General features: G+C 39.1%; 1 protein-coding gene across 4 annotated transcripts in view; it reads right to left on the bottom strand.

The window, feature by feature from the left end:
* DOCK4 (dedicator of cytokinesis 4) overlaps positions 1-26,127 on the bottom strand; it is a 229,095-nt gene that overhangs the window by 19,907 nt on the left and 183,061 nt on the right. For all 4 annotated transcript variants that reach the window (XM_026713144.2, XM_087933987.1, XM_087933988.1 and 1 more), the window contains 8 exons: positions 17,363-17,504; positions 16,227-16,393; positions 14,434-14,520; positions 12,602-12,778; positions 10,236-10,319; positions 7,742-7,861; positions 7,322-7,440; positions 6,365-6,485 (listed from right to left, as the gene is read on the bottom strand). In XM_026713144.2, coding sequence (XP_026568929.1) covers positions 6,365-6,485; positions 7,322-7,440; positions 7,742-7,861; positions 10,236-10,319; positions 12,602-12,778; positions 14,434-14,520; positions 16,227-16,393; positions 17,363-17,504 — 1,017 coding nt within the window. The remainder of the gene's footprint in view (positions 1-6,364; positions 6,486-7,321; positions 7,441-7,741; positions 7,862-10,235; positions 10,320-12,601; positions 12,779-14,433; positions 14,521-16,226; positions 16,394-17,362; positions 17,505-26,127) is intronic.

The following is a 26,127-nucleotide window of genomic DNA, read 5'->3' on the forward strand; positions in this document are numbered from 1 at the left end:
GGAAGGGACTTTATAGGTCATTTAGTCCAACCCTCTGCCTAAGCAGGAGACCCTACACTATTTCTGACAAATGGCAGTCCAATCTCTTCTTTTTTTAAAATAAAGTTTTATTTGGGTTTTCACAAAACGTAACACAAATAAGATATCTTTTTTTGAGAACAGCATGATCCCGGGTTGTCACTTTTCCATACAGACATAAATTTAATTACATATTCTTCTTGTATATTCTATTCCATATCTTATAACTATTTTTACATTTTCTCAGTAATTTTTCCCTTCCCTTACTTTCTGCAACCTTATTTTTAATTATCTCATTCCTTTCTCATTTTAATTACATATCTTTTTCTGAATTTCAGTATCTTTCTAATCAACATTTTTATATTTTTGTCTGTCCTGTTTACAATTTCATATTTTCCTTCCTCATAAGACAAATTTTCCCCTGTAGTTACTACACTGGAATATAACACCTTTGTATCTTTTACTTATTATCCATACAAATCTTATTTAGGATTTAATTTATGCCTTTACAATTATAATATTCATTTTCTGATCTCTATTTTATAACACATAACTATTGTCAACCGAATTCTGCTTGGTACCCTTAAAAATACACACTAAGTTCTAGATAGATAGATAGATAGATAGATACACACACACATACACACACACATACACACACACACACACACACACACACACACACACACACACATATATATATATATATATATATATATATATATATATATATGTATGTATAACAATAGTATAACAATAGTAGATAAAATAATTATTCTATTCAAATTCAGGTCAGCCATTAATATCAATAACGATTTTTTAACATTTTTTAAAATATTTCCATCTTTTAATAAACATTCCATTACCTAAAACTATCAGTTATCATTCACTTTAATCACTTATATTTCAAATTATCTAACTCATTAAGTTCAAAGGGAAGAAAAAACAATAATTCTTAACAGTGGTCAGCAAAATTATTATTCTAATCGAATTCATCCTGTCAACTGATATTAATTTCATTAAAAAGTTTTTATGTTTCTTTTCAACTTTATATATATTATTTATTATTATTATTTTATTAAAATCCTTGGGAGCCTTATTCTCTTATCCTCTTTGTTTCTTTTAATTACTAACAAGTATTCCATTACATAACAATACAATTTTATAATCATCTATCATATTTTCTCTTTCCTATTTCTAATATCACAGTGCTATCTCATGTACCCTTGCAGAATCCTCTCTTTCAGTAAAATTTTTAGCCATTGTCTCTGTGTCATTTAAATGGGCTTATGCCTTTAATCTTTGTATGTTTTCTCTGCTTCTCTATATCTTGTTTCTATCCTTTATAACTTCTTTTCCTTTCCATCTTCCTCCTCTCCTTTTCCCTCCCCTTTTTGTTCCCCTTTCTCTCTGATTCTCCCTTCTGTGATCCTCTCTTCTGCTTTTTCCTAATGTTATAATTACTTTTCAAACTACTCTTCTTTTTTATTGTAGCTTGAGGTCTTAAGTTTTTAACTCCCTTTCCCCGCTTTCCCTTTTTTACCCCGCTTAAAGTTGCTTTGTCATTAAAGATGGCTTCCTCTTTGTCCTGCTCTTCTTGTTCTGCTTCTTGTTGTTTTTCATAGTTCAAGATCTCCATTTCTAAAAATTGAAATACGAAGCCAAAAGATCCTCTTCCCACTTGTGCTTCTTCTTTTTGTTCTTTAAGTATCACTTTTAGCTCTTCAAGGAGTGATGCCATTTTAAAAGTTTTTAAACAACCCCCAATTGATTTTAGTTCATTTCATTAGGATTCACTATCCAAAATTCAGAGGATCACCCAATAATCCAAAGTTGTTTCTTGCTTCTTTTTTCACTTTCTCTTGCCAGGGGCTCTATTATATTGTAACTAAGTTTCAACTAGAGTGTATCTTTTACAAGTCTTGTTGAAATTCCACTGTTAATTCTTTTTACTTCCAGGTGGTCTCCTCCATTTTTCTAGATTCCACCATCTTTTCTCTCTCTCTCTGTTTTCCTCCTTTTTGGAATTTTTAAATTGTCCAAAAGTCTTTATTACCCCTTTGACACTTTATTTTCAGCTTAACATTGCCTATTAATGTCAAAGTGGATTCATATCAATTTCTTGTTTAGCTCTCTTCTTCTTAATGTTCAAAATCAATTAAAGCTGTCAATGTGAGAGAAAAGAAACCAAATCTTTTTCCTTTCCCTTTCTCCTTTGCCGCTTTAAAAAATCTTCTTTAGGAATAATATCAGTCTTAGTAATTCAAGTTCCAGGGTACCTTAAATAGATGTTTCCTCCGTTCAACCCAGTCAACCAAAACTTTCTCTTCTTATCTTCCTCCTGCACTTTCTTTTCCGATCGAGTTCTTCTTTGAGGTGGCCATTTCTGACCACCGTTGCAACTGCCTTTGGGAAAGGGAGTAATGGCCAGCTGAGGAGGAGAGATGTGGCTCTCCTCAACCCCGCTGGTGGTCTCCCCCTTCTTTACCACCTCTACGGGGTGGTTTCAGCCCCGAATCCAAGCTGCTTAGGGTGCTCCAGCAGCGAGTATGGATCAAAACCGCGCACAATTGCAGATTTCAGTCCATCGCTGAAGAAGCCCAAACCGGAAGTTTGGCAGTCCAATCTCTTCTTGAAGGTCTCAAGTGATGGCTCTCTCACAACTTCTGAGGGCAAGCTGTTCCATTGGTTGATTGTTCTCTGTCAGAAAGTTTCTCCTTATTTCCAGGTTGTTCTCCTTGTTCAGTTTCCATCCATTATTCCTTGTCTGCCCTACAAGCGCTTTAGAAACTAGATTGACCCCTTCCTCTCTGTGGCAGCCCCTCAAATACTGGAAGGCTGCTATCATGTCTCCCCTGATCCTTCTCTTCACTAGACCAGTCAAGCCCAGTTCCTGTAACCGTTCTTCATATGGCTTAGTCTCCAGTCCCCTAATCATCCTGGTTGCTCTTCTCTGTACTTTTTCCAAGAGTCTCAACATCTTTTTTATAATGTGGTGAACAAAACTAGATGCAGTACTCTGGGTGTGGTCTTAACTAAGGCTTTATAGAGTGGTATTAGTACCTCACTTGATCTCAATTGTATTGCTCTGTTAATGCAATTTAGGATTGCATTAGCTTTTTTGGCTGCTGCTGCACACTGCTGGCTCATATTTAGCTGGTTGTCCACTAGGACTTCAAGATCCCTCTCGCAGTTACTGCTATTGAGCCTGGTTTCACCCAGTCTATATGTGTACTTTTGGTTTTTCTTGCCTAAGTGTAGGATTTACTTTCCTCTACATTGAATTTCATTTTGTTAGATACAGCTCAGTGTTCTACTCTGTCAAGGTCCATCTGGATCTTGAGCCTATGTTCTTGAGCGTTAGCTATTCCTGCCAGCTTAGTATCATCTGCAAATTTGGCAAGTTCCTCTTCTATTCCCTCATTTAAATCATTAATAGATAAGATATTGAAGAGTATAGAGCCTAAGAGAGAATCTTGTGGCACCCCACTGCTTACTTCCCTCCATGTAGACTTAGACCCATTAAGGACTAATCGTTGAGTACGGTTTGTCAGCTAGATGCAAGTCCACTTTTTTTCTAGATCCACTTTTTTTCTAGAGAATAATTAATATAGTAAGGAGAGTAAGAGACGATGGGTGAAGGGAAGGATAAGGATAAGGATTCCACATGAATGGGTGTATTATTAGTTAAGGTATATAATTATTGACTTTGATAAATCTGAAATGAACACGTACCATAGAATTATTAATAAAGATATATAAAATATTAGAATAAAATAAGGATTAATATTGTAGTTGAAATAAACATGAAAATAAGAATTTATTATAGGATTGTTATTTAAGATATATAATTGTTTAAGGAATATATAAGAAAACTAATAAGATAGTATGGGGAAGAAAATGTCACGTGGAACCTGATGGAGAACATATATGTACAGCTGTGTGAAAAAGTCCTGCATGCTTTCAGTTTTAAGCTGTATTTCCATGTTTAATCAACTTTTCACTCATAGAAACCACGCAAAATTAGTACTTTGATGAAAATTTCTGTAATCGGATTGAGATGCATAATTTTTATTAATATAACCAAAGTCTTTTTAAGGTTTTGAGTGAGTTTGTGTGCAACTTGCATTTTCAAGAATGTTAGGATTGAAAGTAGCCAATCAGCAGTGAGCTTTGGATGACCAATCAAAATGCACAGAGGCTAAATCTATGAGCCTGTTGTGGTTGGCTGGCAGCAGGTGCAGACAGCTGAGGAGAGTGAGGACTCAAATGAGGGGCCAGGACCATCAGGGAGTGGACTGCTGCCTTCAGAGTTTGTGGGAGCTGGCAGCAGTGATGAGGAGGTTCCTGAGGAGCCTGTGCCAAGTGCGTGTGCATGAAGGATTGCTCAGAGGAAAGAACGGTTACAACAAATGATTATATTGTTATTAGAATATATAATTTGTTAAATAAAAAAAGATGGAAAGTATGTATAATCATTAGATTAGAGAGAGCCTAGCATGAAAAATATAATGGTGGCAAAAGTAATATCAAAAAGGGGATAAATATGGATAATATAAATTAAGATGAATTTAGGAATGATTAATTGAATGATAAAATTTGATAAAATTTGCAAATATGATAACAAGAACATGTATAAAAATGACGATATTAAGAATATAGAGATTGATATAAAGTAACATGAGAATATTGAATGAAAAAATGGTAATAGGTAATAATATGAAATCAGATAAGAAAGTTAATAGTTGGAATATGGAACTATGGTCATGTTTGCTTTAAAACGTTAAAGACCTGGAACCACACTGTTCACCCAAAGATGTATTTAAAGAAATAAAAAAGTATACTAAGAAATAAAAGGCCAAGGAAGAGTTAGGGCTAAGTCTCTCACCCATATCTGTAGAAACAGTTTTGTTCCATTTTTTTTTTGTGGCAAGCATATTTAGTAGATGAGTTTTTGCCCTTCTTTTAAACTTATATTTTTGTTTGTTATGAGTTTTTGAAAATAATCACTGAATGTCACATATCAGTATATGCATATGGATATAAGTATCAGTATATGAGCCATGGTGGCACAGTGGTGGCACTAATTCAGCTCACTCCCAAGGAGTTCAATGTTCACTTGCTCCAGATTGATTCAGCCTTCCATCCTTCCGAGGTTGGTAAAATGAGGACCCAGATTATTGGGGGCAATATGCTGACTCTGTAAACTGTTTAGAGCAGAGGTGTCAAACTCGATTTTCCCATGGGTTGGATCAGTGTTCTATTTGTCCTCTGGAAGCCGGTGACGTGGAGGAGGAGGAGTTGGCAGGCTCACGCATGTGCTGGAGTCAGTGGGCATTTGCACACGCAGGCCCTGCCCCCATCATCCCAGCCACCACCTGTGCATACACGCACATGCCTGTGTGTGCATGCGGCCGCTGACTCCTGATAGAATGGGCCAGGCTGAAGCTTTCTGGAGGCTCAGCTGTGGAGCCCCTGGTGCCAGACATCTCCTCCCTTCCCCCCCCTTCACACACATACCCCGTGCACACATATGCCTCGCAGCCTTGGAGTTGCCCTGCAGCCACCCTCTCCTCGCTGTCTCCACTGCACCAGTCCTTCATCTGGATGGCCAGTTGGAAGTTCCATTCTCCCCTGCTGCCCCGCGATTCTTGCGCTCAACTGCCTGCTCTGCACCTGGCAGCAGAGGCCGCTCCAGCTACAGTCTGGGGGGCTGTCCTGTAGTCGCCCCCTTCTGTGCCAGCCCTTCACCTGGATGGCGGGCCAATCCAACGATGTCATGGGGTGCATCCGGCCCATGGGCCTTGAGTTTGACATCCCTGGTTTAGAGTTATTTAGAGTAAAGCGCTATGATGTAGTATATAAGTGCTACTGCGATAAGATAACACTGCTTCCTTTTGGATGTTTAAGAAGTAGTATAGTAAGTGCCTACATGCCTACATGTTATGTATGTTATGTTATACATGTTATGTCAGGTTATTTAATAAAGCAACCATACACTATTCATGCTTGATAAAGATATATATTGTATCTTTGGGACTTTACCATAAAAAAGAAACCACTTTCCTCTGGGCTTAATGAAATAGAAATTAACTTTCCCCCCTGATGTGTTCATTAATTAGCTTTTGATTACTAGAACTATATTTTAAAGTTGCATTGTTTTAAACCTAATGCTATTATATCATGACTTACAAGTTAATGGACACTTTACATTGTTTCAGCTATCAGTAAATTAAAATCCTCGCAGTCCTTTTTGGATTTGCTGCTTTCTCTCACAACTTCCCATCCTATCACAAGTCTTAGAAGATGTACATTTATCCATCTCAGATAAAGTATCATTTGGTACCTGCATGTTGAAAACTTCATCCGAGCTCTCAGATTGTCCAGTTATATTGCTGACCTCTGCCGAAGTTTGAGAGGACAATGACGAGGAAGAGTATCTGTTGATAGCTGGGTAACTTAATGGACTATTTTGCAAGCAAAAAACAGAACAAAATTCATTAATCCTGACTCTATTTTCAGTTTATCATGTCCTACTTTTAATACAGTATTTTAATTCCACAGGATCCATGTGTAAAATATACATCTACGTACAGGTAGTCCACAACTTACAACAGTTCATTTAGTGACCATTTGAAGTTAGAACGGCACTGAAAGAAGTGACTTATGACCATTTTTCACACTTACAACTATTGCAGCATCTCCATGGTCATGTGATAAACATTCAGACACTTGGCAACTGACTCATATTTATGACATGTGACCTCTCTTTGCAACCTTCTGATAAGTAAAGTTAATGGGGAAGCCAGATTCACAACAATTGTGCTATTAACTTAATAGCTGGAGAGATTCATTTAAAAACTGCAGCAAGAAAGGTCATAAAGTGGAGCAAAAATCACTTAAAATTGTCTCAGCAACAGACATTTTGAGTTCAATAGTGCTTGTAAGTCAAGGACTACCTGTATTGACATTTTTAAATTGATTGTGAAAGATTATGTATGAACGGGTAATATCAGTTCATTTCAAAATGTTTTCTGACATGTCAAAAGAAAATAGTCTATTTCCAAATTCTGAAATACAACTATTTCTCTCCTACATTTTCCCTTCCATCAACAGGGACCTATCCAATCCTTTTACAAATACTTTATAAGTCTCTTAACAGCTAAGTACAATTATTTTAGGAGATCTGAACTGTCTTAAGTGTTTTGAATGCTACCCCATCCCTGTTATATATATAAAAGATGTCCCTAAATTAGAAACGTGAAGCTTTTTAAAAATTCGTTTGTTTATAGCTTTAACTTACCTACGTCTAAGAATTCTGCCCACCTCCGGGCTCATGGAAATAGGGACCGAATTTCTAGAGACACGTGGGCTTCCATTTGAAAAGTGACCTGGACTAGCCTCGACGCATGCAGCAAATTCCTAAATTCAAATTTGACAATAAGAATTACTGTTTTAAAGGTATTTTCTTACATTTTAAATGAATATCTTATGGGAAAAGTGAAATGTAGTAAACTAAAATTAGATGGTGTTTCTTAATTTGTTTTTAAATCTATTTCTCAGCTGAAGTCATAAAGTTTTAAGAAAATCCATGCAGCCATGCAGCCAGAAGATGTCACTGTTTATTGCTTAATAAAAATGTTACTTCACATGCAGACATTTCTGTATTTGGCTTCAAATGTATTCTGTATTTGGAAGACCTCTCAGTATAAATCTCACATACCTGTATTCCTAAACTAGATTTCATCACGAAAAACTGATCCAACAGTTTTTTATGTAAAGGTCTCATATCCTGTGGGACAAACTTCTCATGTACAGCTAAGCCGAATTCAAGGATCTGGGCCTTAGAACAAAATCCAAAACAAAATATTCAAATACAGAGAAAAGATACTATAGTAATACAATACTATAGTAATACAATTCAGGAATTTGTACTATTAATGCTATATAATCAGTTCATATTGAGACAGTATGAATGACTCATGATTTAGTGATGGGATTAAAAACCAACGTCAGACATTCATTTATTAAAGATTAGTTCATCTGATCTGAACCCTAATTATATTTTTTCTTCAAGAAGGGAGCATGAAATTTTGACGAAACAACCCAGCTTCCAATGCCAATTGCTAATCAAAGCTTACTTCAAATACATGACAGGTAAAATTAACAATAAAGCTTGTCTGATTTGGGCAAAGCAATAAGCTACAAATCAAACTGGAAAACTTCCAATATAAGACTTTTTAATACATTAACTCTGATAGAGATAGGTTTCACTTAACAACGATTTGTTCAGTGACCATACAAAGTTACAATGATGCTGAATAAGTGGTAGTTATGACCAGTCTTCAAAGTTATCGCCACTACACTGTTTCCCACAATCACATGATCAATGTTTAGGCTCTTGATTGTCCACCTGCATTTACAACAGCTGCAGGTACTTCAATTCCCCCACACCTGCCTATCTCTCCTGTCTCCGCTCTTTTGGTCTTCCTGCCCTTGCACCCTATTTACCGTTGCTGCTTTCTTCCTCCTGCTGCTGAGGAAGGTGTACCTGGCCTAGGCAGCTGCTGGCCTTCCTTATGCCTCAAGGCGGTCTTGCAGAGTGTCCTTGAAGCTGCCCAAGGTCGCAGGAAGGATTAAGTGTACCTCAGCAGCAGCAGGAAGAAGACCACAAAAGTCGGCCGGAGTGGTGGGGAGTAGCAGGTGTCAATGGCAATGGAGTACAGGGCAGCCTAAAGGGCAGTAAAGGTGGAAATAGCTGGTTGTGGGGTGGAGTTGAAACCAAAGCAAGCATTGCAAGGAAGCATGAGATCCTTGTCTAACGATGATATGGAATGGGACCTTTAGATACCATCAGCAGCCATGTTTACTGCTGATGCCCTGCTGCCGCCACACAGCGCCCCTGCAGCGTTTGCCTCCTTCCTCCTTCCAGAATCAGCACCAGCCATAGGCAGGCAGCGTTTGCCTGCCTGCCTCCCTTTCTGTCTTCCGTAACCTGTTACCAATCGCATCCCTCTTCTAGCCCCCTCAGTCACCCTTCAAGCTGCCTGTCACCTGATTGGCTTGTGGCTTTTTGTCCCATGGAGTGAAACTCTGGGACAAACGGTGTCTTGGAGAAGGGGCCAAGCCAAAAGGCAAGGGGCAAAGGGCCAGAGGCCCATCGGCCAGGGAGAATCGCTGGGGGAGGATTAACGGAGGAGGAAAGCTGGCTATGAATGGGCTGAGATGGGTGGCTGGAGGCAAAGGAGGTGCGATCCTCCTCCTCCTCTTTCTTCTTCTTTTTGAAGCACCACCCCCCACGTGCTCAGTTTTTTTGCCTCCTGGGCCTCAGGGAAGCCCCCTGGGTGAAGCAGTAAGTAAGGGGGATCCTGGCACAGCTGGTTGTTGGAACAGCTGATTGTTGGGAGGCGGAAAAATACCGTAAGGAATGACTGGGAGAAGAGCAGGACCAGCCAGGGGCACGATTTGCCGGTTCTCCGAACTGCGCTGAATCGTAACAACCGGTTCTACTGAACCAGTCTGAACCGGTAGAATCCCACCCCTAGCCACTTAGGGATTTCGTTTAATCACTTTTAGATGAAAATTCGGGTCATAATTAGAGTCATTAAACAAGGACTAATTGTATTATGAGATCTAATCAGAATTCTATCTCTTTAGTTGTGCCTCTCTTTTGATAGCAGTGTTCAGGGAGTGCTTCTGGCTATTCTGAGCTCCATACAAAGACAATGACCACATGTGAAACCCAGCACAAATTAGCACACATAATAATAAATTCCAACAATTTTCTAGTTTAAATATTTCATTATCGATTTTAAAAGAAAAGGGGATTAAACATTTTAGGATAATATTGGGAATTACTTAAAATCACAACTTTATTTCTTCTTTCCTACCTACACTAAGGCAGATGGAATTTATTTGCTCTTTTGTACATATTTCCTTACAATACATTTAGATTATTACTGCAATGAGGTATATACAGAAATGAAGAGGAAAATCCTATCTGTTTAACCACCTCTTTTTAACATCAAAGAGATAGCTTTTTAAAATCTTGTTATCAGTAACTTAAGTTTGCTTTTTCTTCTCTGTCTTCTTTTCTTCTAGATACTTGAAAAATCCTCAGTAGAATCTGAACGGAAAACTGCCACAATGCTTTTTCCTAGTTATATGCCAGCTCTGTTAAAATCGATTGAAAGCAGCTTGCTTGAATTTTCTTTTACCTGTTCGAGCATCAGTTCTCTTAAGCACGTGATCTTTTCTGCATCCCCTGGATGGTTCAGAACATATTCCTTCACAAAGAATGCCTGAGAAGAACACAAATATTGCGCAGTCATCTATGTTATTTCAAAGTTAGGCATATAATATGTGTATTATACAGAAATCCTGTTTCTAACATTATCTTGAGTACTATTTAGACCATTTATGGATGCACTGAGTTCTATCTTACTTGAATTATACAAAAATTTACAAATTCTTATTATATTACATGGAATCATGTTCTATGATCTGTTTTGAAATCTAGGAAATCTAGCTACAGGTCTCTTGCCTCAGAATTATATGTCACGAATTAACAAAATGCACTGTACTTATTCTGAGCCTCTTAAAGAAAGAATTAAAAAGCATACATAGTTCTCATTTAATGATGAGTCAAATTAACAACTTTGAAAAGCGTGCTCTGTGGCATATAAAGCACTTCTAAGCATTGCAAAATGTTGCACCCCCAGGGTCACAGGAGCATGATCTCTGTGCGCGGCGATTGGTGTACAATTACAACATTGCCAAGCCTCCACACACCCCCAATGATCTAGGACAGGGGTCCCCAACCACCAGTCCCCGGACCAGTACCGGTCCGTGGAACAATTACTACCGGGGCGCCGGTTTGCTGGGCGCCGCCATCTTGTTTTGATGAAAAAGTGCTTCCAGTGAGCTTTTCCAGGTAGAAAGCGGCATTTGGGTGCTGAAAGAATCCTCGCGCCTTAGTTTCATTGAGGGGGGGTGGCTTCAAACAAAACTAAGGCGCGAGGATTCTTTCAGCATGCATGGCAAGGCGAGCCGAACGACCGTCACGAAGCCCATCGACACAGGTACAAAGGAGGAGTTGAAGGTGGCGGGGAGAAGCGGGGGACGGCTGGCTGGCCGGTCGCTCGGCTCGCCTTGCCATGCGTGCTGATGCCGGTACCGGGCTGCGGATGATTTTGTGATGCCAGTACCGGGCCGCGGCACAAAAAAGGTTGGGGACCACTGATCTAGGACCACCATTTGCAATATCCTCCGCTGACTTCCTCAGAAAGTCAGTGGGGAAATCAGCGGGAAAATTGCAGCAGAGGGTATGAAGGTGAGTTGAAATCTTTTGAGGGATTACAGGAATGGAACTGAAATCTTTAGCATTTCAGCTCTGTTCTGACTGCCCCACAAAAGATTTCCCTCCATGCATAGGCAGCGGGGGGGCGGGGAATACTTTGGTGGGCTGCAGGAGTATTTGAGAGCAAAAGGCGATTTCCTTTCACTCTCAGAACTGTGTCCAAGGAGGATTTCAGCTTTGTGTGCAGTTGAAATGCTTTAGCAGGCAGCTCTTTCCCAACCCAGATCCGGAGTGCCAGGATTGCAATCATTGAGCAAAGCAGTCACATGGGTATCTCACTTAATGACCGCTTCACTCAATGAATGAGATTCCAATCTCAATTATGATTGTTAAACAAAGGCTACCTGTATAATAAATATTGCAGATTTGAAGTATTTGCGGTTAATATAACAATAAATTTAAATAAAACATTAGCATTTACCTAAAATTAGTGAATTGGAAGATTAAGAGAATTTTTAAAAAAAGTATCGGCAAGGATGAAGACCCATATAATACTTAATAATATAGTATTCTATAGAACCTAATGGACAACTGAAAGCTCAAGCTATAAAGCTACAACACTTTTCTACTATTGCTCCTTAGCAACTAGTATTTGGGATACTGAAACAAACCAGGTTGGGCTACTAGGGACTCGTAGGGGACTCTGCGGGGCTAGGAAAGCCCCCAATAACCTCAGAAAGACAAGTAGCAAGGGAAAGCTCTTAATAGGCTTAATTGAACTTCTCTGGGCATTCAGTCAAGAGCACTTCAAACCTCATAAAAGTGTTGCAAACAATCCACTCAGCACTTGCAAGGGAGAGCCATTGAGAAAATCAGATAACATAGCCACTAGCCTCCGAGGGGATTAATTCCCAATAATAAGAATCACATATCTCACTAGAAACTCCACTAAGGCTCCAAGATCCCTCTCAAAGTCACAGCTATTAAGCCTGGTTTCACCCAGTCTTTTATTTAAGTATTAAATGCATGAAATAATTAAAAAAAACTTTTTGGTATATATCTTTTTTTTAGGTAATTAGGGCAAAGAAGTGATGTGGAGTTGGCCACACCCACCAAGTCACACGATCACCTAGCCATGCCCACCCGATCACATGACCACCTGATCACATGACCACCCAGTGGCGCCACCCAGCCAGTCATTAGGACGGAGAGCCCCTTGCTAAAAAAATGTGAAGCCCACCCCTGAATGCAACCTAACCCCAACGCATATGGAATGACACTTACTTCTTGATACCTGGCAACGCCCCCATTAACTGCTGCATCAATTACACCATTCAAACACATTGTAAGTGGATTGATATTCTGCATCTGTCGAGTCTGACACTGACTGATCAATGTCCTTAACTGCTGGTTTTTATTTTCCAATACTTCAATAGCATTCTCCAATGGGCTCATTTCCATCTACACACAATTAACAAAAATGGCAAAGATAAAAACAAAGAAGGCTGATTTGCACTGAAAGTCACAATAATGTATGCTGATTTTCAAGCTATTTCACAGTCCATCATTCTGAGATTTTCATGTTAAAAATATTAGTATTATTAAATTCTCTAAATTCTGGCATTCTTTATGGTTTTTAGAATTACTAATATAATTTATGATTACCAATTGGTATAAGTTCTTAAAACAATATATGGGGGGATTACAAATTACCAAATTATTATTTTAAAGTAGCTGATTATGCATACATGCATATATTTTTTTCTAATCTAGTTCATTCAAACATGACTATTGTGTTTTTTTTTCCTTTTTTGAATAAATTGTTCACAAATCAGTTCCAAAGATATCAATAAATTTTAAGTGGTACCATATAAATCCAATTTTGGAAAAGTCCATGTTTTAGCTTCTACTTTATGTAAGCAGATGAAAATTACATACAAGTAGAAATGGGGAGATAGCTTTGAAATCTTAACTGCATTCATATATCATAGGAAGCACACAATTCATTTTAATCTCATTTGATGAACAAGCCATTTCTTAATTTGTATTTTTATTTATAAGTTTTGGCTGATTTATTTATTGACTGTACTTACTAGATTTATAAAGCCATCCAATTCAAACAAGTGACTCTGGGCAACATACCATATCCAGAAAATAAATAATAAATTATACCCCATTCCACCCAACAACATGAATTCCATTCAACTGGCTCCAAATGTTTAAGGGAAAAGTCAAATCTCAAACTCTCAACCAAAGTTGAGGCTGTTAGGTCTGGTGCCGCATATAAACCATAACCACAAACCGAAGAATTGTTAGAGAAATCTTTCCCAAATAAGTTATCCACAACTCTCATTGTTATATGGCCATATTAAAATACAGAAGTGCTTACTATTGGACATTTAACTGTAGCCAAAATTTTAAAAATAACTCTACATTTTAATTATTTAGAACCTCCAGATGTTATGCATATATTTTGTTATTTATTCACATAATATGTTTCAATAGCTTCTCATAAGCATTGAATGAGCCATACTAAAAATATAATTATATCAGTCCTAATTACATAGTTACAATTAAAGTGCCAGTTCATCACACTTCTAAATGAGTGTTATTTAATAAATTCCTTAAATAGGAATTCCAAAGACCAGAAAACTCTGTAAGAATGATGCACTTATTCTATGATTAAGGATGATTCTGAAAAAAGTTACTGGACAACATTAGCACTAGAGCTAGTATGAGAATATTTTGGTATCCAGATATTAGAGTAACATATTCAATATACCATCACATATTGTACTATTTATTAATCAACATAATAAAGGAGTACAATATCATATTGCACCATCAGAACACCACATCTTTAAATTTATTTCACTGTAATTATCAATTCATTTTTAAACAAATTTCAAAGCACTAATAATTCTATAAACAAATTTCTTCCTTTCCTTTCCCCTCTGACTCCTTAGACCAAGTTCAAAATCAGACTTGAGCTTTATTGCTATTTGCTATTTTTTATTCTAAAGTAAGCAATTTAAAGCAGCCTGCAAAATATATTTGGCATCCAATATTCTACGGTAATAATGGAGGGTCACCTATTTTTCCCAGCTGGTACTCACAATTTCACGTTTCTCCACTTCAAACCATCGGGAAATTCCTGGCAAACTCTGCACCAAGATCAAAGTTGTTCTCTCTACCCATAAACTCTGAAATAAAAAAATAAAGTGTCATTTAGGTATTCTATTTCTGGAGTGAGGCATCATAAAGTTGAGTCCTGGAACATGTATTACAATAATTTATGTATTTAATTTTGAATGACAAAGAGGTAGAAGGAATATTTATCCGTTTATTTAAATAAAACGGGATAGTAACTTTCTTGACAGCAACTCAAAAGTGATTCGGCACAGCATTTTTCTGAGATTTTTTTCCCCAACATCTCAATATAACCTACATTATTAGCAAATTGACTCCCAGCCAAGTACTAACCAGCCACAACACCTCTTAAATTCCAAGCTCATTGAAAGTTCTTCAAGTGCTGCCTTCTAACACAGAAGATAGAAATAATATTTTAAAAGATTTTGATAAGTTAAAAAAAAACAACACCAAGAATAACAGAATTCAAAGAATGGCACAGATCTTGGGGACTCATTATTTGATGAAAGCTTGAAGGAACTGGAAGTGCTTAGCATAATAAAGACTCAAGGAATGACGAAAATTCTTGGTCTCAGAAAACTCACGATCCACTTTCTTCTAAACATGGCAAAGTTCATTTGCTTAAGTTTTAGACAACACATACTCAAGTCTCTAGATCAGAGGTCCCCAATCCCCGGTCTGTGGACTGGCACCGGTCTGTGGCATGCCAGAAACTGGGCTGTGCAAGAAGTGAAGCCCCATCCATGAGTTGCAGGCAGCACATGAAACCACACCTCCTCCAATCTGCAGAAAAACCTCTCACCACGGAACCAGTCCCTGGTGCCAAAAGGTTTGGGGCCATTGCTTTAAATCAATGGCCCCCAACCTTTTTTGTACCACGGACCGGTACTGGCATCACAAAATGATCCATGGACTGGTGCCGGCATCAGCACGCACGACCAAGGCAAGGCGAGCCGAGCAACCGGCCAGCCAGCTGTCCCCTGCTTCTCCCCGCCACCTTCAACTCCTCCTTTGTACCTTTTTTGTGCTTTTTGGGCTCTTTCTTAATCTCCTCCTGAGTAACGCGAGACTCCACCACCATTGGGACAGCTCTTCGTTTGAAACCGCCCCCTCTTTGACGAAACTAAGGCGCGAGGATTCCTTCAGCACCCAAACGCCACTTTCCAACAACCGACGACCAACAAGCTCACCCGGAAACACTTTCTCAAGTGCCATCAAAACAAGATGGCGGCACCCAAGCAAACCGGCAGCCCAGTACAAAATGATCCATGGACTGGTACCGGTCTGGGGCCCAGTGGTTGGGGACCACTGCTCTAAATGACTCTGCTAGTCAGTTTGACAGAACTGTGTGCCTCTGGCTTCTGTTTGGTAATTTAGCTTAAAGCCTTTCATCTTTGCTGGACCTAGGTTCCTTTTCTTTCTTAATCAGTACTATCACTCCTCGTCACTATTTCTTGTTTCCATATAAGCTTCTTTAGATATGGCACGTGGCATTATTAGGAATGATTTGTAGCCACAATATCCCCCATTTCACACCCTTTCTAATTTATGTCATGTGAATTTGGCATACATTAATTCCCTATACGATGTGGAAAAAAACCATTTTCATTTTCTGAAATAACAGGAAAAGAAAAGTATGTATTTAACATATAACAAACCCCAGTGAGCCATCTAGTTTTACTTTTCATTTCTATGAATTCTTCTGGAAAACTATGAATGAATTAAATATTTGTTAATGAGAATCAGAATGATAACATACCTTGAATTCATTGTCTTTGTCCTTGGTCCCTTTGTGAAATGGCCTGTCATATCGGAATCGCCAAATATTATTTACTTTATAAAAACTTTTGATATTATCTGGAATGCCTTCTCTTTGCAGTACATCCTGGCTTTCAGGAATTGGTGTCACAGCATAGATTTGCAGATCTATGTATAAAACGTTAAGTACTAAGTAAACAGAAGAGGATGCATTTGCTAGACAAAAGAAAGCAAGGTAAAGTGCATAACGGTTAAACAAGCAATACTTCTTTTCTGATTTGGAATTTGCCAAAGCAGAATATCTGGAAAAGAAAAATATGAGTTCGCCTATCTACATAACAGACTAGGACACCTTGTGTGAAAGAAATACTACTATTTATATGACCACAAACTAAGATCTTAAGAAGGGAACCTGCCAGACACATTATCCTGTGTCACTCCTCCATCTTAAGAGCGCTCTATGCAACCAGTTTTCTTTCTGTTTTAGAATATCCATTAGTCATTAGCCAAGCATTTAAAGTACAGTGATACTACTCTTTTGTATATATTCATTTTTTTTTTAATTTTTTAAAGCATAAGCTACCTTGAGTTTTCATTTTAATCAAAAGGAAACTTGTAATTCAGCTAAATATTTTTGTTGCTATTATTTTCGCTTTTTTCTTCTAGTCCATTTTTCTGTTAGCATGATCATGCCGATCAATGGTTATGTCCCATCAAGTAATTTTCATCTCCTAGATACCACATAGATACTCCGCATGACAATGTGTCCCTAATCTGCTCTTTTAGGTTTGGACGTCCAATATTGCCTACGTTGCTTCTGTAATTGTCAATTCACCTTACTCATCCGTTTCTTTCCTTTCCTTCCACTTTTCCTTGCATTAGAGCTTTTTTTTCTGAAAACCCACGCTGATACCACATCACTATCCATGTATCTCCATTTTCTTTGTAATATCATGACATCACTTTTGCATCTGCTATCCGTATATTGAATTTCCTTTTTTTAAATTTACCTTTAAAGTAAATCCAGATCTGTACTGATGGAGCAGATTTTAAATGTGGATTTTACGCACACTGCCCCGCTTAAAGTTAAACTAGTAGACATTAACATGCACAGCTTTAAAACAATAATAGGGATACATTGTGCCTCTGCTTGAAAGATGGTCTCGTCCGGTTGATTGGCATGTTGCATAGCAATGGCGTGTGGAAACTCATTTAACATCCGCTGTTGAAAAGCCTCCAGACGCTCATAATCGTGTCCTAGGCAAACAAATTCTTTGTTCTGCATAATAAGAAAGAAAATAAAGTTCTTTCTATGAATAAATGTGGAGAGTTTCCTCTTGTTCTAAGATTCCCTAGCAATGTTCTTCCTCTATAAGTCCTTCAGGGGAGAATTTTGTCTTCTACTTTCAATTACATTCTATCCCTATTAAAATATAGGGTAAAAAAATGCCCCACCCTTTTATTTTGGAGGAATTGTAAGACAGAAATACATTGCATTAATGGATGCATTAATATTAATTCCCCAAATAAAATAATATATTAGAGTACTTGCAGATATTGGAACTTCGTTTCTTTCGAAAATAATTTTTGTCTGTTAGTTACATGCATTACTAGGGCCAGTTAAATATTCTTTCTGTTAGACAAATACCCCAAATAATGATGAATCAGATTTTTATTGAAAGAATTTTAAACTGAAAAGTACCAGTTTAGATGGAAAAGAACTAAACATTTACATTTGCCTTCATATTCAAAATCCATTGGTTGCCACAGTGGCTCCCAATTAGTCATTCCATTAGAGAAGCAAGCATGGATCTCACAAAACAGATTACAATAGCAAAACGATTTTTTTAATGTAATCCTATAATGAGGAATCACAGGGTTAATATATTAAAACTGCATTTTTTTGTGTTTGACTGATAATCTCAGAAGGAAAAATAGAACAGAAACAGACAGTTCTCGACTTATGATTCAGCAATGGACTTCTGTCACTAAGCAATATTAAGTGGGTTGTGTTGAATATGATAATGAGGAGAGAAGCCGAGGAGCGAAGGCTTCCCTCTGGTCTGCCATCTAGGTGGGAAAAGAAGTAATTTAAATTGATTGGTCCACTTTTCCAGGCGGGAAAAAGCGGTAATCTCAGTGGCTGAGCTGTCTGATAGCTCCCTTTAAAAGAGGGAGCTGTAGGACAGGCAGTTCACTTCTTTGTACCAGTCTACTGAATAAAGAGCTGTTTGTCACTAGCTGAGGTCTTGCCTCTTCCTCGACCCACACTTAATACTGGCAATGAAGGTGGGATCTGAAGACAACAAAGGACAAAGGAGCTGAATTGAACTGGGCATCCTGGTGGCATCAGTGGCCCCCCAAGGCTGTGTGCTTTCTCCACTTCTCCTCTCCCTGTATACCAATGACTGCATCTCAAACAATCCATTTGTTAAAATACTGAAGTTTTCAGATGATACAACAGTGATTGGTCTCATTCAAGACAACAACGAATCCGCATACAGACAGAAGGTTGTACAATTTTTCTCATGGTGTAACTGGAACAATCTGGAACTTAACACACTCAAAATAGTAGATATGGTGGTAGACTTTAGGAGAAACCCTCCCATACTACCACCTCTTACAATACTAGACAACACAGTATCAACAGTAGAAACCTTCAAATTCTAGGTTCTATCATATCACAAGACCTAAAATGGACACCTAACATCAAAAACATCAAAAAAGCACAACAAAGAATGTTCTTTCTGCACCAACTCAGAAAGCTCAAACTGCCCAAGGAGCTGCTGATCCAGATTGACAGAGGAATTATTGAGTCTGTCATCTGCACCTCTATAACTGTCTGGTTTGGTTCTGCAACCCAACAAGACAGACACAGGTTTCAGAGAGTAATTAGGACTGCAGAAAAAACAATTACTACCAACTTGCCTTCAATCGAGGGCCTTGATGACTGTATCTTTTATCTTATGTACACTGAGAGCATTTGCACCAAGACAAATTCCTTGTGTGTCCAATCACACATGGCCAATAAAGAATGCTATTCCTATTCTATTCTACCAGCAGCAAGGCAAGAGTCTGCATTGGCCATTCCAAGATGACCACACATGTCCCATCAGCTCCATACAACCCAGCTAAAGAAGATTGGCAATCATATATGCTCAATTTTAGATGTTCGTGGAAGCAAATGAACTTCTGGGACTACCAGACAATAGGAAAAGGGTGATTTTCCTAAACTACTGCGGACCAGAAATTTTCAAAATGGCTAAAGCCCTATTGGCACCAACAGACTTACAGACAGTAACTTGGACAACACTTCAGAACATGCTATGAGCACAATATGCACCCACAGCCTCAAGATTGGTCAAGCAACATGAGTTTTACCACAGGGATCAAAAGGAAGGTGAGACAGTCAATGACTTTGTTGCAATGCTAAGAGAAGTCACCGCCGACTGCAAATTCAGTAATCTAGAGGAGGCAATGTGAGATAGGCTCATTTTGAGTTTGAAAGAGGTGTTTATTAGTTAAGCCTAGCCTCACGTTCCAAGCCACACCATAGGAAGCCAGGGCATGAGTCCTCCAATAAGTCAGCGGCTGCCATAAAGGAATCAAAGCAGTGCCCATCACTTGCGTGGAGCAGGCACCATGCATCACGAGAGCACCAAGCACGAAAAATCTACAGAGGAGGAGGACGAAATTCACTGCATTCACTTCAGTAAGAAAGTTGGAAATTCGGAAGTGAGAGAGAGATCTTTCTAGTGTGCCGGTTGTGGGGGAAATCACCCTAAATAGGCATGTAGATTCAAAGATACCGCTTGCCAAAGATGCGAACGGAAGGGGCACATAGCAAAAGCTTGCCAAGCAGCCCAGCCAGCTTCCTTCCACCAGAGACAGACTGTTTCCCCAATGCGGCCGTATGTTTCACAGATGGGATTCCAGAAGGTGCCGTTTCTAAAGCACCAGTGAAGAAAAGACCAAGTCACACAAACAAGAGAAACTCAGCAAACAATCATCAGGTACCCTGATGCGTATCAGTCTAAGAAATTCCACACCACAGTCCAAATGGAAGGATCTCTGTGTGACATGGAGGTGGAGCCAGGGTCATATATGACCATTGTGTCCTGGCCAACTATCAAGTCCTTGTACAGTATAATGAGATTCTACCCCTCATATTAACCTGAGATGCCTCCCTGTTTGGTATCAGAGCTGTTCTCAGCCACCAGATGCCAAATGGGAATGAGACTCCAATTGCATTTTACTCAAAAATTCTATCGGTAGCCGAATGAAACTACAGCCAGCTGGACAAGGAGGCACTGGCTGCAAAGGTGGGGGTCAAGCAGTTTCATGAATACTTATACGGAAGGGACTTTGACTTAATTATGGACCATAAACCGCTCCTAGGATCACGGGGGATCACCCCACCCCAAATATCACCGCAAATGACGGGATGGACAATTTTTCTGGCGGCATACAAGTACCGGCTGATCCATTGGCCAGGCAAAGCCCTAGGACACGCCAAGGGCCTCAGCCAGTGCCTACTACCAGAATTTGTAGAGGACCCTTCCCCAGTTGCACCCATACTAGTCATTGAGGACATTGCATCTGACCCTGTCACATCAGCCAAGATAGCAAGACATTCGGCCAAAGACAAAACTTTGGCACAAGTTCTGAGCTGGGGGTAGAGTGGGTGGCCTGAGGGACCAGTGGAGGGTGATTTGAAACATTTTCAAACTCGCCAACATGAATTATCAGCCCAAAAGGGGTGTTTGTTGTGAGAGAACCGAGTCATTGTACCACAAATATTAAGAAAACCAGTATTAGAAATGCTGCACATGAGGCACTCTGGCATTGTCAAATGAAGTCACTGGCCAGGAGCTACGTATGGTGGCCAGGTATGGAGAAGGACATAACGGAATAGGTTGCTGTGTGTATGCCTTGTCAGGAGTCCAGACCAGCACCACCCACCGCACCTGCATACGAATGGGAGTCCCCCAGACCACGATGGTCATGGGTGCACATTGACTTCACAGGACCCATACAAGGTCAAACATTTTTAATAATTGTAGATGCATATTCCAAACAGCTTGAGGTAATAATCATGTCCACTACAATGGGAGAACCAGTCATCAAAGTGTTGCAGAGACTTTTCTCCACTCATGGCCTACTGGACATTGTGGTATCTGGTCCTTATTCACAGCAAATCAATTTGATACATTTTTAGCTGAACATGGAATCTGTCATGCTTTGTCCATGCCATTCCATCCATCAAGCAATGGTCAGGTGGAGAGAATGATGCGGTCAACCAAAAAGGAGCTAACTCAGATGGGTCCAGGGGGCTGGCAAGCCAAAATTAATACGTTCCTTCTAGTTCAGCACATAACCCCTAGCACTGACACAAACAGGAGCCTGGCAGAACTGCTAATGGGCTGAAAGCTAAGGTCTCAACTAGATAGACTAGATCCAAATTACAATGCAGAGGTACCCACCAATTTGACCAACCAGCACCAGTCATTTATTATAGGAGCCTTGGTGTATGCCCACAACTATACAAGAGGTGCGGCCTGGGTCCCTGCCAAGTTAATCATTATTACAAGTCCCTTCTTGAGTAGAATTATAAGACAGTAAAATATGGAGGAGGTATATTGACCAACTCCAGGGAGGCTTGGGACACTTTGTTCTTAGACTGCCAGAAGGGGAGACAGCCCTAACAACTAAAATCCCTATACACTCCGAACAATAAACATCTACACTAAGCTCAAACCCGAATCTTCAATGCACCTGAAGAACCAGGAGTCCAGCAAAAGTCCTTGGAAAATCGTTTCCAGTGGAGTCATCCATGAGCCAAGAAAACTTCCAGGTGCTTCCATTGGCTGACTCCAGAGTGGCAGCAGGCTTGACTTCCCAGGCCGCTGCCACTGAACCAACTGAGGTTCAGTAGCAGGTCAGGTCGCACCCACTGTAGCCCCGCCTACCTGCGTGACTATGTCAAGTAACTGCTGATTGAATAACACCCTTTCTAGGAGGGGATGGGTGTTGAATATGGTAATGAGGACGGAAGCTGAGGAGCAAAGGCTTCCCTCTAGTCTGCTGTCTAAGCAGGAAAAGAAGTAATTTAAAACGATTGGTCCACTTTTCCAGGTGGGAAAAAGAGGTAACCTCAGTAGCTGAGCTGCCTGACAGGCAACTGTGGGACAGGCAACTCACTTCTTTGTACCGGTCTACTGAATAAAGAGCTGTTTGTCACTAACTGAAAGTCCTGCCTCTTCCTTAACCACACTTAACAGGTTGCATCCAATTTTATGATCATTTTCTCCCTGGTCTTTAAGGGAATCCCACTTCCGCCATAGACTTTGCTTATCAAAAGCTCCTGGGAAAGGCAATCATGAAATCCCAGGCTGCTATAACCATCGCAAATACATGCTAATGCCCCAATTCTGATCACATGACTGCCGAGATGCTGCAATGGTTATGAATCAGTCTTTTCACACCAACATAACTTTGAATAGTCATTAAATAAATTGTTATAAATCAAGGACAATTTGTAGTCTGTTTTCAGGCCTCTCACCCCTAGCTCCTATGAAAAAACATAACCATAGTCTGAAAGAGATATTTTACTTACCTTAAAACTGAGAAAGCAAATCAATTAATAAAGCATAATTATTTACCTTTTTTTCTACTCTAGGAACATCAAGTTGTGCAATTTAAATAAGATTTCCACATCTTTGATGTATTGTATTTCTTAAATTGGTCACTGTCTGGTTATCAACCATCATGAATTCATAAAGAAAAATACTAAACTTGCATGAGGAGAATTGCTTGGATGGAAGAAAGTGTGCAAGGAAATTGTTGTGGTTTGCTGGCAACTGGTGCAGATGGCAGCGGAATCGGACAGTGGGGAAGAAAGGGGACCAGTCAGGGAGTCTGGAGAGGATTCAGATGAGGTCCTGCATCTGATACAGGGATGGGCCAGCACTATCTGGGGGTGGGTTGCTGTCTTTGGAGCCTTTGGAGTCTAGCAGCAGTGAAGCAGAGGACCCAGGGGAGCCTGTTCCCAGTGCACGTGTGTGCAGAGCTGCTAGAAGGTAAGAGCAGCTGAACTAAAGGGGCAACTCAGGAGTAAGGCTGGGAGGAAATTGCCCTTCCCATAAGGGATAAAAGTCAGGCCTAAATGACGAAATATTTAGAATCAGCATGATTTATGCAAGGAGACATAAGGTCCCTAGAGAAGTGCATATGAAATTCGTTAAAAAAATCAACAAGACATGAAATATTAAAAAGGGTAAGAGATGATCTATGCAAAATAGAGGGAAAGAAATTGTGGTTCTGAAAGGAGGGTAAGAGATACACGGAAACTGTATAAATTTTTGACTGTTAAACTGATTAAAAGAGCAGTAAATTTTAGATGATTGATACTGCAGGGAATATTAGTTAATTGGGACAATAAAAGATATAGATTGGACTTGTTAGTTAAGGCAATAGAATTTTACAATAGTTACATTGTCAAAAATTAAGGAAAAGAAACAAGAGGAGAACTGGAATGTAAAAGGCAGGAGGAATTAACAGGAGAAGAGAGAAACATACAAGAAGGAGACGGAGAAGCAGAGAAAGAGAATGAGAAGGAGAAAGGGCAAAAGACAAATAAGGCCAACTAGGAGAATAAGATATGTATGTATGTATGTATGTATGTATGTATGTATGTATGTAAAGGAGTTGGATAGGGAAAATGAGATGTTGTCAATAAATAAACAAATATATGCAGATGAAGGAAGAATTTTAATGCTTGAAATAACGATGAATCAAAAACAGATATTTTTGATTGCAATATATGCACCGAACAATAGACAAGAAGAATTGTATAAAAAACTACACAAGAAGATATTAGAAATGGAATATCAAAATATTTGTGTTATAAGAGATTTCAATGCAATTGTAGATGCAAAACTAGGCCATAGGAGCAGCAAGACAGGAAAAAAGGAAAGAAAGAAACCCCGTAAGACATTTTTTTAAATGGCAGAAAAACTTGTATACAGGACACATGGAGAGAAATGAACCCCAGGAAAAAATCAATACACATTCTATTCAAATAGACATAAATCATGGTCCAGAATAGAAATGATATGGATGTCATCTGAACTAAGAACCAAATTACAAGAGATAGAAATAGAAACCAATATATGGGCTGACCATAACCCTATAAAAATAAACTGGAAAGGAGAAAAGTAAAGGCTGAGATGGACATTGAACCAATCCATACTAAAAGAGAAAGAGTTATGAAAATAATAGTAAAAGAAATGGAATTCTTCCTCAAAGAAAACACAAAAAAGATACAACACTGCAAAACTTATGGGATACAACTAAAGCATCTATTAGGGGATTAGCTATAATATATAGCGAGAAAGAATAAGAAAAATGCAACATCAAAAAACATTAAGAGAACATGAAAAACTTGAATCAGAATTATAAATAGATCCACAAAAGAAAACTTTAAAAAATCAAATGGAAATCATAAAACATAAATTACATCTGATAGAAAAATAAGAATTGGCGCAACAAATTAAAAGTGCAAAACAAAACTTTTTGAAAATGCTAATAAGCTGGGAACGTGGTTAGCCTATAAACTGAAAAAAAAAAGGGAAGAAACTGATAAGTAAACTACAAGATGTGAAAGGAAACCTACAGTTTCCAAAAGATAAAAAATAAATAATTGAGGAATTTTATGAAAAATTATACGATAAAGAAAAAATCCTGGAAAAAAATCCTTCCCAAGTATTGGGAAAAGCTAAACTACCAAAAGTGCCTGAAAACATTAAAATTATATTAAATGAAAAAATAAAGATGATGGAGCTGATGGAGGTGATAAAGAGACAAAACAAATGATAACTCCCCTGGATGGACTACCAGCAGAAATATATAAACATTTAAAAGACACACTGAGTTTACAATGAGGTATTGCTAAGATGCCAACACTTGGATAGAAGCAAATATTATCTAATCCCGAAAGAAGACTCAGACCTCACAGATAAAGTACTATTTATTTATTGAATTTATATTGATGCCTATTCGCTCATGGCGGCTTACAGAATATAAAACCACATTTAAAACAACAAAAACTAATAAAAAGAATCAAATAAATTAATATAGTAGGATATAACAAAACCATCCCCACCCTGGTGAGAGCAGATCACATGAGCCATTTAATGGGCTCCATCCTGCTCTGGGTTCCCCAGACCTGCTGGCAGAACCAGGTCTTCAGCACCTTCCGGAAGAGTATTAGAGTATTAGTACGGGCCCTTCTAATCTCCTGGGGAATAATGTTCCAGAGAGAGGGAGCCACCATAGAGAAGGCTCTTCTTCTGGGTCCCACCAGGTGTATCTCCCTTGGGGATGGGACCCCCAACATTCGCTGCCTCCCCGCTCTGATGGATTGGGTAGATGTGACTGGCGAGACATTGTCCCTCAGATAACCTGGTCCCAGCCATGAAGGGCTTTAAATGTGACAACCAGCACCTTGAATCGCACCTGGAAGCAAATTGGCAACCAATGGAGCTCCCGCAGGAGAGGTGATACATGTGCACATCAGGGTCTGCACAAAACCATGTGGGTCACTGCATTTTGCACCAACTGGAGCATCCAAATGCTCTTCAAGGGCAGCCCCATGTAGAGCACATTCAGGGGTGGGATTCAACCAGTGTTACTACCAGTTCAGTGACTACATTTTGCGCTGCACACGTGTGTAAAAAACCTTAAGCTGTACCACTTGGACAGCTGAAAAGTGCTGTGCGTGGGTGCGCAGCTTTTGAAAAGCCACTTTTTTCCTGCTTTTTCAACCTCAGCTGCGCCATGAAAAACAGCTGAGGTTGAAAAAGCAGGAAATAAAGAGCCCAGGCAGCCAGGTGGGCCAAACA

The sequence above is a fragment of the Pseudonaja textilis genome, chromosome 5 (genome assembly GCF_049901715.1).
Source record: "Pseudonaja textilis isolate UNSWEBS1 chromosome 5, rPseTex1.2, whole genome shotgun sequence".
NCBI classification, from domain to species: Eukaryota; Metazoa; Chordata; class Lepidosauria; order Squamata; family Elapidae; genus Pseudonaja; species Pseudonaja textilis.